The sequence below is a fragment of the Arachis ipaensis genome, chromosome B05 (assembly GCF_000816755.2).
Source record: "Arachis ipaensis cultivar K30076 chromosome B05, Araip1.1, whole genome shotgun sequence".
NCBI lineage: Eukaryota > Viridiplantae > Streptophyta > Magnoliopsida > Fabales > Fabaceae > Arachis > Arachis ipaensis.
The window spans coordinates 3,052,072-3,064,958 of NC_029789.2; the positions used below are offsets into that span (position 1 = coordinate 3,052,072).

The 12,887-nt window shown below is 35.0% G+C and overlaps 2 protein-coding genes, 1 non-coding gene and 1 pseudogene across 3 annotated transcripts; 1 reads left to right on the plus strand and 3 right to left on the minus strand.

The window, feature by feature from the left end:
- On the plus strand, positions 1 to 3,963 carry LOC107642486 (probable L-type lectin-domain containing receptor kinase S.5). Its single transcript, XM_016345864.2, has 2 exons — positions 1 to 1,271; positions 2,882 to 3,963. The coding sequence occupies exons 1-2, from the start codon at positions 11 to 13 to the stop codon at positions 3,691 to 3,693; spliced, it is 2,073 nt and encodes a 690-aa protein (XP_016201350.1). The 5' UTR covers positions 1 to 10; the 3' UTR covers positions 3,694 to 3,963.
- LOC107639955 lies at positions 9,686 to 10,510 on the minus strand (annotated as a pseudogene).
- On the minus strand, positions 10,551 to 11,503 carry LOC107639956 (photosystem II CP43 reaction center protein-like). Its single transcript, XM_016343513.2, has one exon. It carries the CDS (start codon positions 11,466 to 11,468, stop codon positions 10,635 to 10,637), a length of 834 nt encoding a protein of 277 aa, XP_016198999.1. The 5' UTR covers positions 11,469 to 11,503; the 3' UTR covers positions 10,551 to 10,634.
- TRNAL-CAA lies at positions 11,598 to 11,678 on the minus strand. The gene has a single exon. It is a non-coding gene; the product is annotated as a tRNA-Leu (tRNA).

The window sequence follows — 12,887 nt, forward strand, 5'->3', positions numbered from 1 at the left end:
CAGCACTGACATGTCTCCACCACACTCGCCACTCTCCGCTGCCACCATCATCTTCATCCTCCTGGTCATCCCGGCGGCCACAACCACCACCTCAGCCTCCACCAACTTCAAAACCGAAAAATACACCTGGGGCCCCTTTGACGCCTCCTACAACGACAAATTCTCCGTCATCAACGGCAACATCAACTTCGGCGCCCTCCAGGTCACACCGGAGAGCGTCGGCGACGTCAGCCTCAACAACATCTCCGGCAGAGTCTTCAACGAAGAACCCTTCACTCTCTGGACCGACGATTCCACACTCTTCTCCTTCAACACCTCCTTCCTCGTCAACGTTTTCCGCGTCAACAACGCCATCCCCGGCGAAGGCATCACGTTCCTCATTGCGCCGAATCTCACCCTTCCTAACAACAGCTACGGCGGTTTTCTCGGCCTTACAAACGCCACCACCGACGGCAGCTCCGACAACAAGATCGTCGCCGTTGAGCTCGACACCGTGAAACAGGCCTACGATCCAGACAACAACCACATCGGTCTGAACATCAACTCCGTCAATTCCACCGTCACCGTTCCACTGTCCAAATTCGGTTACGAGATCTCACCAAACGGTACAGCGTTCTACGTGATCTGGATCGACTACGACGGTTCACGCAGGGTCATAAACGTCTTTATGGCTCCCCAGGCCGATAAAAACGATCCAATAGTGGCAAAACCGTCAAAACCGGTGTTGAATTCGACACTAGATCTTCGAGATTTGGTTAGCCAGAAATCCTTTTTCGGATTCTCAGCTTCAACAGGGAAAACCATTGAATTGAACTGCGTCTTGAGATGGAACGTATCAATAGAAACCCTTCCAAAGAAAAGTAGCGGTAATGGGAAGAACAAAGGGATCTCGATTGGGCTTGGTGTGGGCGTTCCTATAGTGGTTATCGGTGTTGGTGGTGTAGGTGTGTTCCTGTGGTGCTGCGTGTTGAGGAAAAAGAGTGATAATGGTTCGAATTCTGAAATTATGGGCGCGCTTAAGAGCTTGCCTGGAACACCGAGGGAGTTTAAGTTTCAAGAATTGAAGAAGGCTACGAATAATTTTGATGAGAAGAACAATAAACTTGGACAGGGTGGGTTTGGTGTGGTTTATAGAGGAACTCTTCCAATGGAGAAGCTTCAAGTGGCCGTTAAGATGTTCTCTAGGGACAAGATGAAGAGCACTGATGATTTCTTGGCTGAACTTACAATCATCAATAGGCTCCGCCACAAGCACCTTGTCAAGTTACTTGGTATGTTTCTAATTTAATTTCTTACTTACTTGTTTATTAAATTACTGCTTTAATGATAATAATAATCTAGCAGTCACTGTCAGGAATAAGAACAAGTTAGATCGAATTTGACAGTGTTAGGATCTAGATTCGTTATTGTTTTGATTATGACGATGGTGATGATGATCAAGGGATCGGACTAGGAATATTTGAGACCTAGAGAGTGATCCATGGTGTCGTGTCGAATTGATTAGCGGCCATGATTGATGTGTAGTTGCATTTAGTGCAAGTACATATATTCGCTGACAATTTTGACCATCTAATAATAGAATGGTTGGTGATGGTGTCATAATTAAAATTACGAGTTTCTCCTTCCTTGTGCCTTCTTTTCCAGCTTTCCTTTTAATAGAAAAAAATTGGTTTAAATGGTAGATGTTTTATTCTTTAAGTAAGGTGTAAAGCTATATTTTTTTAAAATAAAAAATGAAAAAATATTGTTGAGAGAACTAGTCTTACTATTTTTTATATGAATATTTTCCCTCAAGTAGGTCGTGTAAAGAATAGCTAAAAAAAGAGATAATGATGAAACATAGTTGCACAAGGCCAAAATCTAATTAGTTCAAAAATTTTCATCCATCCCCTTTAGTTAGAATTGACCTTCTTGGAAGCTTGATCAACATATATCTTCAGATTTGGTATCCTTATTTTGTCCTTTTTTTTTCTTCCCTTTTCATTGGTTCCACTAAGGCACTAATTGTCTTTTGAAAGTGACCTTGTATTCCTTATGTACTTAGTCAATATCAACCCTTACCATAGAGCCAAAAAATTTTTGTTACCAAATTTCATTATTATAATGATAAATGACCCCTCTTTTGCGTGTATATGTAGAATTTATCTAATTATTATATGAATTTAATTTTAATGCATTATAAGTGGAAAGTAATTTTATACGTGCGTCCAATTACGTAACGTCATATCAGTAAAAATAACTATTTTTCACATTAATCGCGTAAATAATCATTCAAAAGAACAATGTGATTGCACGACGGTGTAAAACGCTTAATACTATCAGTGGATCAAAATTAAACTCTTATTATATTATAAAATTAAAATGTGACTTTCACTTTGATTAATATAATGATATGTATACTTCATTCGTCAATAAGAAATAATAGGGAAATTTTGAATAAACACATAAAATAAGTCACCAACATTTTTGGTCAAATTATATTGTCAATACGAGTTTATGACATTCATGACAATGTCAAAACTTCCTGCCGGCTAGCTAGCTTCCCATAAGGCCATAAGCCATTATTTTATTGGAAAAACTCCTCAAGTCTTATTATAGCAAGAGTAAATTCTAAGGTCGTTAAGTCACCCAAAAAAAAAAAAAAATCTAAGGTCGTTATCTTCTTATCGTAATACATATCAATTTTGCTTATCTTGACTTACAAGCAATTACCAATTAATTAGGTGTAGTAGTAGTAGTAGTATATAACTATATATAATACTAAGCATATCTGTCTATATATGTGGTCAAGGTCAACGGCATTAGTTTATCAGCAGTTAGCACCATATTAATGTTTCTATTTAGATGATTGACTTTGTTAATCTAAAATTTAATTATTCAGGATGGTGCCACAAGAACGGGGTGTTACTCTTAGTGTACGAATACATGCCTAATGGAAGCTTAGACAACCACATTTTCTTTGAAGAAGGAACAAGCAAAACCCCATTAAGTTGGCATCTAAGATATAAGATCATATCAGGGGTGGCTTCTGCATTGAACTATCTACACAACGAGTATGATCAAAAAGTAATCCACAGAGATCTTAAAGCAAGTAATATAATGCTAGACTCCGACTTCAATGCACGGTTAGGCGACTTTGGTTTGGCCCGCGCAATTGAAAACGAAAAAACATCATACGCGGAGCTAGAAGGAGTGCCAGGAACAATGGGCTACATTGCCCCAGAGTGCTTCCACACGGGCAAGGCCACGCGCGAATCCGATGTGTATGGATTTGGCGCGGTCTTGCTGGAGGTGGTGTGTGGACAGAGGCCATGGACAAAGAATTTGGACTATCAGTTTCTTGTGGATTGGGTTTGGCATTTGCACCGCGAGAGACGGATACTAGAGGCAGTGGATCCAAGGCTAGAGAATGAGTTTGAGGCTGAAGAAGCAGAGAGGGTGTTGAAATTGGGGTTAGCATGCTCTCATCCCATTGCAAGTGAGAGGCCTAAGATGCAGACAATTGTTCAGATCATATCAGGGTCAGTTCCTGTTCCTCATGTTTCACCCTTCAAGCCATCTTTTGTGTGGCCTGCTGTGGATCTTGGAAGCTTTGCAAGTGATCTCACATCACTAGCAAACACTGAGTACACTCCAATTAACACACATTCCTCTATGAATCTTGAGTTCTCAAGTAACAGTTCCTTTGTCTAATAATGTGGCCTCTTTTTTCTAAAAATAGATTTTGCTTCAGTCCTGTTTGTTCACACATCCAAATCAATTTTCGCCCCTTGAAAATGTGGAAGAAGTTCAATTCAGACTTTTTCCACTTCTTTGTTTTGATTTGACTTGATTGATAAGTAATTAAGTATATATTCTTTAATACATAGTCCTTTTTTTTCTCTTTTCCCTCTAATTTTTATTTGAAAGGAAAGAAATTGGGGAACTCTGTGTATGTATGTATGTATGTAAATTTTGATGAAATATGTTGATTCAGCTTTTGATTTTTGTACTCTTTAAAAGGATAAACTAGTATTATCTCAAAATCCCCACAATTAATCATAAGAACATTCACTTCCGTGCACAAATATAGAATTGATGATTATAGAAGTATCAATGCTAATACAAACCAGGGCTTCCCCCTATTGATAAAAAAGTTGCTTAATTATTTGGCAAACAATGGCCTTAATAACTCAAGGGCTTCATTAGTGCGCATCTTGTTGGACATTCTTAGCTTTCTCTAATCTTCATGAAAAAAAGGATGATAAATGCATTTGTGATCATGGTCTACCAATTCTTTTGGGGTCTCAATATTTCCATTCCTAGATGCTAACATAAATGTGGCAATTGACCACCGAGTTTTTGCTTCCTTGCATTGTACCCTGTGCTTCACATTGCAAAACCTTCCATTGCTGTCACTATTCCTTTTGTTACATGCTGTCAGTGAAAAAAAAATTAATACAATCGTATACATTGATTTATGAATAGTCTAAATTTCCATGGTCACCACTATTAACTAACAGAACAGTTCATAAATATCTATTTTATAAACTGAAGTCCAATTAGAGAAGTGGTTGACTATACTACTACTACTTCTCATAACAGTTTTGATTTAGTTGTACTAATTAATACTTTAATAGTGACTAATTCAAAGATAATTTTATACATTGATTACATGAAGATAATTTTTGGCATCATCACTATAATAAACAATTCAATTCCTCTCTCAAATCTCAAAAAATTGTATTCTAATAATTAATAAAAATGGTTCTATTATACTAGTCCAAACCCATACTATTAATTAAAGTAACACTAGTACATTTTTCAAATATTTGTTTCAAACCATGGAGGCATCAGCCCCACTTTTCTTTCTCTTTTAGTGGTTTCCAAACTTTTGGTCTTCTACTCTTCTCATTCTAATTTTCTTTCCATACCAAAATAAGACATATGAAAAAAAACCATTGAAGAGAAGTGAACAGCAAAATATTAACCATTAAATGCACAACAAAGATTCAAAGAGGTATATTTATTTTTCAAGAGAAAAGAGAGAATATATGATGAACAAAATTCAGCTTCAGATTCTTTGAGTAATGTTCAAAATATTATTGAATAACCCGTGACACAACTTGTTGAGCAAGATTAAAAAATATCAAAATCTTAAAGTATGTAGTCGAACATTGACTTTTATATAATATAATTACTTTTTTGATATATATGTTACAAATCATATTTTGTTAATTTTTTATTATATTTTATATTTAATTGGCCCCCTCTTATGAAATTTCTGGTTCCGCCACTGATCACCACCATTAAGAATAGAAATGAAAAAATTTATATTTTAGTCTTTATATCTTAATGTCTCAATAAAATAAAATAGTAGTACACAAATTTTATATATTTATGTATTAATGTGTACTATTTTATATTTCTTTTTATTTTATGTATTTAAAAACCAAACATAAAATATAAAAATATAAGTGTGAGTGTCACTCTCAAAATTTGGTAGAAACACTCACTAAACAAACACCGTCTGAGAGCAGAAGAATTATTCAACACTTGAAGACCACACACCATAAGGACCCTGAATCTGTGTGCAATTTGCACATTGCACACAGCTTGTGGGGGTGAAGTTATATATATGTGTTGATCCTCAACTGACATAGCCAGTTGTTGAAATCAGTCCCCACTACTTCTACTGCATGCTTCTATGCATAGAGATTCCACCATCTTTTGTCCTATTCTTACTGCCGTCCCATGAATCGCTTTCCCCCATATGCCTATGGAACCTCAACTAACATAGCCAGGCAAGACTAGATGAGTGTCTTAAATTAATTATTATATTTTAAACACATATATAAAGAGATATATCCAAAAAATATATTTAGAAAGATATTTCTATTAAATATAGCCATAAAAAAATCATTTTTATTAGACACATTTACGAAGACACTTCTATTAAATACAATTATAAATAAGAGTTGATAAAAATTTACAAAAATACTGTTGGTAACATAGCGTAATCGAGAAAGGAATCAGCAACGTGCAAAGAAGTGTGTATAGAAGGTTCACATTGCATAGTAATCCCTATATATATATACCAGTGCACCCACTAGATGGACATGAGGCATAGGAAGATGGGGTATAGAATCTATTATATATCTCTAATTTTAAGGTTAAAATGTGCCACATGTTACTTCCTCATTACAATTGAAATAAAATTTTTTCTTCTAAAATCAAAGAACTCTCCTCTCTTCTCTCTTTCTTTCTCTATCTCTCTCATTTTTTCACTCACTCTATCTCTCTTATATATCATTATCAATGACTAATTACGAATTTGACAATCAAAATATACAACATAACATTCTCTAATTGTATTTAAATTAAATTAAAATTAAAATTGAAATACTAAAATTAAAATATAGCTATATTATATATTATATTTATATATCTATTATATATTACTAATTTTAAGGCCAAAATGTGCCATATGTCACTCTCTCATTACAATTGAAATCAAATCTTTTCCTTTAAAATTAAAAAACTCTCCCCTCTTCTCTCTTCCTTTCTCTATCTCTCTCATTCCTTCACTCACTCTATTTCTCTTATATATCATTATCATTATTAATGACTAATTATGAATTTGACAATCAAAATATACAATATAACATTCTCTGTATTTAAATTAAATTAAAATACTAAAATTGAAATATAGCTATATTTTATATTATATTTATATATTACTAACTAATTTAATAACTAAAATGTGTCATACGACACTCTCTTATTAAAATTTAGAGAAAATATTTTCCTCTAAAATTAGTAAACATCCTTCTTATATTTTCTTATCTACCTCTCTTTTTTTCTATTTCTCTCTATCCTTCCTACTCTATATATAATTTATAATTTATATTTTATATTAGTAATTTGACAAATCAAAATTTGTCACTAGATATTTTCATTATAATTAAAATAAAAAATTTTCTTAACTTCCAAAATTAACAAACTCCTTCTCTCATTCTTCTTCTTTATCTTTCTCTCTCTTTTCTCTCATTCTCTATTTTTTTCTACTTTTATGTTCTACAAAAAATAAAATTAACAACATAATATAATTTAAATAAAAAATATTATTATATACATATATTTTATTTAAATTTAAATTTTTACTGCTTATCTTTTTAATATATGTTTTTACTTTTTTCTTTTAAATATTTATTACATATAATTTTAAAAAAATACTAATGTTGTGATTAAAAGTTAGAATCAAGATTCAATTGTTTTAAAAAAAATGAGTTAATTTTATAACTATAAATATAAATTTTTTTATATTAATATCTAATTATATTTTTATATATATAGAAAAAATATTATTTTTAAATAACAAGTATAAAAATTAATTATTTCTATTTGTGCAACAAACTTAATACCTAATCAAATATAAAAATATACACGTTAAATTCTTTTAAATTTTAGATAACGAATGTTAAAATTAAGTAAAAAAATTAAACTCTTTCATTTGAAAATAATAACTAAAAAATTTATTATTTAATTTTGTTTAAGATTATGGTCTTTTTAGCCGACGAGGACTTTTGTCCCTTAATACCATTTTATAAAAATAGTTTAATATTATAAATTTTTCGTGTCATAATCTATAATACCAGGACTTACGTAATTTTAAATGACTTATATTCCCGTAATAGTATTACGGGTAAAAATACTAGTTAATATTCTAAATATATACAAGAGACATCATCAACGTGTAAAAAAGGCTGTGTTAATAGGTGTGTAATCGATAGTGGGAGGTGTGACTTGTGAGTGTATTATTATTCGCAATGGGATGAGAGCACGCCAGCCCTAATTTCAGCATCATCTCTACTACTTCACCCACATAATTATTCCTAAGTCGAGGATCCACTGCATCCAGTAAGCTTCCTTCACGATACAGGTACCAAACCCAATCCACCAACAAGTTGTATCCCTCAATCCTTGCCCATGCTCGCTCACCACACACCACTTCAAGCAACACAGCCTGTATGCAAGCACTCCCCTTGTGCCCGCCACTCCTTCCAACTCTGCGTACGAGGTTCTCTCATTCTCAATTGCGCGTGCCAAACCAAAGTCACCTAGGCGTGCATTGAAATCAGAGTCGAGCATTATGTTACTCGCTTTCAGATATCTATGAACTACTATTTGATCGTACTCGTTGTGGAGATAATTTGCCGAAACTACCCCTAACCTTATCTTGTATCTCAGTTGCCAACTCAGAGGTGTTTGGTTGCTCCCATCATTATAGAAAATGTTTACACTAAGAGCAATACCCCCTTCTTGTGACACCATCCTGAAACTTATTACGTTTAAGCCTGTTATTATTGATAGAAATGTATACAAAGAGTGCTAGTGGCCAGAAATTTTTGTGTTTTGTAATTATTAATTGGTTATCAATAGTGTTTTTAATGGTGTGAGATTACATTAAATAGTAAAAGATCACTAACTTTTCTTTTAATGATTAAATATTGACCACAAAACACAAAAATTACTGAGCCCTAGACTTTCTCGTATATATAACTAGATTAGATTAGGCTGAAAGTATTGAAGAATAATGTTGAAGCTTCATTCACCAATCATCTGCCAACACGTACAAGGCATACAAAAGTACTCTGTCTCACTTATTAATAATGTATCATACACCTGCATTGGCTTCTCCACCAAGGGCCCATCCTTATGAGGTTGTTTTGCCATGTACACGTCGATCACCTTCTTTACCCCGTCGTACTCCACCCACACCACGTACAAACTCCCTGAATCATTGTTGTTACTCGGTGCAATCTGAAATCCGAATTGCGAAAGCGAAAAGGTAAGGTTGGACCTTACACTGTTGATGTCAAGCCCTACGTGGTTGTCGTCGGGGTCGAAATCCTGCTTCACGGTATCAAATTCTATTGCTACGATCTGGTTGGAGGGGTCGCCGTCGTTGAGGTTGTTAGTGAGACCTAAGTACTGGCCATAGCTGTTTGGTGGAATTGGAACCGAGTAAGAAGGGGCAATAACAAAGGCCATGCCTTCGCCGGCGGGAGTGACGTTGTTAACACGAACCATGCTGAAGAGAAAGGAAGTATTGAAGGAAGCCACTCTTCCCTTTGAAGCGTTTCGCCATAGGTTGAAGGATCTGGTGAAGAAGATCCCATCGGATTTGTTGGTGAGTTGGCCGACGGGGATGTTGCCGGAGCTGTATGGAGTGAGTTGAAGGGATAGGGAACCACCAGATGAGTAATTGATCCATGCCACGGGTATGGGATATATGATGTTACTGATTTCTTTTGAGGAATTGGAAGGTCCAAAAATGAGTTGGTTTTGGGAAGTCACCGCCTTCAACATGATGAATAGAGGTAAGATAGGAATGGCAGTGGTGGCGCCGCTAAGGGAGAGCCACGGTGGTGGAGCCATGTGATCTCCCAGATTAAGTATAGCCTCAGCAAACAAACGCGTATGTTGGGTTTAGACTTTAAGTATTTTTTTGGTTATTTTTTTAACAACTTTCTTCAAATTTAAAGGAGAGAATGTAATATATAACGACGATCATATAATTTGAATTAATATTTGATCTGAATATGTTAGATAAATATTTTATTTTATGAGAAAGTCTAGAGATCTGACCCGCTCGATTCAATCCTATATGTATGGTAAAATCAACGTGATTCCTACTTTAAGCATTAGATCTCATATCTCAATTAAGAGGAATCATGGAAAGAACAGGTTCAAAATCGCAATCAATTCCTTTTTCAATTTCCGCGTGCCATAAATGACCTACGAATAGGAAGAATCCTAGAACAAAATGAGAAGTAGTTAACCAACTTCTAGGAGAAACATAATTGACTGCATTGATCTCGGTAGCTACACCACCCACAAAATTTAAAGAACCTAAAGGAGCATGAGTCATATATTTCGCGGAACGACGTTCTTGCCTAGGCTGTATGTCTTTTTTAAGTCTACTCAAGTCCAAACCATTGGGACCTCTTAGAGGTTCTAACCAGGGAGCACGTAGATCTCAAAAACGCATAGTTTCTCCCCCAAAAATTACTTCTCCGGTCGGGGAACGCATTAAATATTTACCTAAACCGGTAGGTCCCTGAGCGGATCCTACATTAGCCCCAAGACGTTGGTCTCTAACTAGAAAAGTAAATGCTTGAGCTTGAAAAGCTTCTGGACCAGTGGGCCCGTAAAATTCACTCGGATAAGCGGTATTAAGATTAGCTCGGTTAATAATATCAGCCCAGGTGTTAATTACACGACCTTGACTATCAACTATAGATTAGTTGAAATTGAAACCATTTAAATTGAAAGCCATAGTGCTAATACCTAACGCGGTAAACCAGATACCTACTACAGGCCAAGCAGCTAGGAAGAAATGTAAAGAACGAGAATTGTTGAAACTAGCATATTGGAAGATCAATCGTCCAAAATAACCATGAGCAGCCACAATATTATAGGTTTCTTCCTTTTGATCGAATCTAGTAACCTTCATTAGCAGATTCATTTTCTGTGGTTTCCTTAATCAAACTAGAAGTTACCAAGGAGATTTTAATCTGACCCGCTCGACTCAACCCTATATGTATGGTAAAATCAACGTGATTCCTACTTCAAGCATTAGATCTCATATCTCAATTAAGAGGAGTCATGGAAAGAACAGGTTCAAAATCGCGATCAATTCCTTTTTCAAATCCTGCGGCAGCTGCGCGAGCTCTTCCCGCGTGCCATAAATGACCTACGAATAGGAAGAATCCTAGAACAAAATGAGAAGTAGCTAACCAACTTCTAGGAGAGACATAATTGACTGCATTGATCTCGGTAGCTACGCCACCCACGGAATTTAAAGAACCTAAAGGAGCATGAGTCATATATTCCGCGGAACGACGTTCTTGCCAAGGCTGTATGTCTTTTTTAAGTCTACTCAAGTCCAAACCATTGGGACCTCTTAGAGGTTCTAACCAGGGAGCACGTAGATCCCAAAAACGCATAGTTTCTCCCCCAAAAATTACTTCTCCGGTCGGGGAACGCATTAAATATTTACCTAAACCGGTAGGTCCCTGAGCGGATCCTACATTAGCCCCAAGACGTTGGTCTCTAACTAGAAAAGTAAATGCTTGAGCTTGAGAAGCTTCTGGACCAGTGGGCCCGTAAAATTCACTCGGATAAGCGGTATTAAGATTAGCTCGGTTAATAATATCAGCCCAGGTGTTAATTACACGACCTTGACTATCAACTACAGATTGGTTGAAATTGAAACCATTTAAATTGAAAGCCATAGTGCTAATACCTAATGCGGTAAACCAGATACCTACTACAGGCCAAGCAGCTAGGAAGAAATGTAAAGAACGAGAATTGTTGAAACTAGCATATTGGAAGATCAATCGTCCAAAATAACCATGAGCAGCCACAATATTATAGGTTTCTTCCTTTTGATCGAATCTAGTAACCTTCATTAGCAGATTCATTTTCTGTGGTTTCCTTAATCAAACTAGAAGTTACCAAGGAAACTCCCCATTCATTAGATAGAGAAGATCACCAAGATTTCGTGATGCGCTGCCGAACTTATTCCAATTCAATAAGAGATCTCAATATTATGCCTTGAAGAGGACTCGAACCTCCACGCTCTTTAGCACGAGATTTTGAGTCTCGCGTGTCTACCATTTCACCATCAAGGCATCTTGAAAGTGAATCGTATTCCATGAATATGATATCTAGCTAGTGTTATGTATGGAATATATGACAAAGGTGGAGTGTTAGAGTATTTTTATTGATCGATCATGTCATATAGGCCCGAGTCGGACATCCAATTGGTTCGATTTGAATTACTTTTATTGAAATTTGGTTAGCACTTAACCATAAAATAAAATGAGTATTTCTATATCATTAGATATTATCTCACACAGTTAAAAATATTGATAATAGTTAATTAATAACTACACATCATAAATTGTGATGGACCCAGGACCCTAGTACCCTTCATATTTTATTATTAACATTCGGCTAGACAAGCTAAGTTTAATTAAACGATGAAGTATGACATTTCAATACACAATTTTAAAAACTGTTTAGGAGTAGACAACAAAAATATCTACTTTTGAATTTACACCCGTTAACACACTACTTTCCGCGTTGAGTTCTTCTATTATTATTTATTAATTGGGTAATGCTACATGTACAAATAGCATTTTTGTTATCAATTATATGCGACAATGAATGAACAACCTTGTTTCTTAACTTCTTGTTATGTATCTACATACATTAATTTGTACTGGCTAGTATCAAATTCGTCAAACAATTTGTTATATGTAAGTCATGCAGGAATGAAGTATGTATAGTGTAAATGTTCACGTTTATCTTAAAATTTGGAAACAACAGTTTATTAATCGGTTTGTTTAGTCAGATAATTACTTTTATGAATAATGTAAACAATAAATTTTAGAATTAACCTAATAAAATAAAAAAATATTATACTCCAAATTATTTCCTAAATTCTAACATTAGGATAATTATCCGCACACTAGTGAATTAAACATCCAGCTATTGTTAACTGTGTATGAGTAAACCGAATAAAAAAGAATAACCATCCAATTAAGAATCAACAAAACCATGTACATACCTCTTGAATTGAACATCCAGTATATGTTACTAGTAACTAAATCAAACCATCTGCATAAGTATTAGATTAACCATCCGCATATATAACTAATAAACTGAACATCTGAATTATTATCCATTGGTGACTAAGTGTGAATGCGAGAAATTATCATTAATAAATGATGACGGGGCATCACAAAGTAGTTCATCCAAGTAGGACTTCATTAACGTGCATGTGACGGTTATGCACGTATGAAAATATAGCAACATATGGCACTGAACGTCGGGAC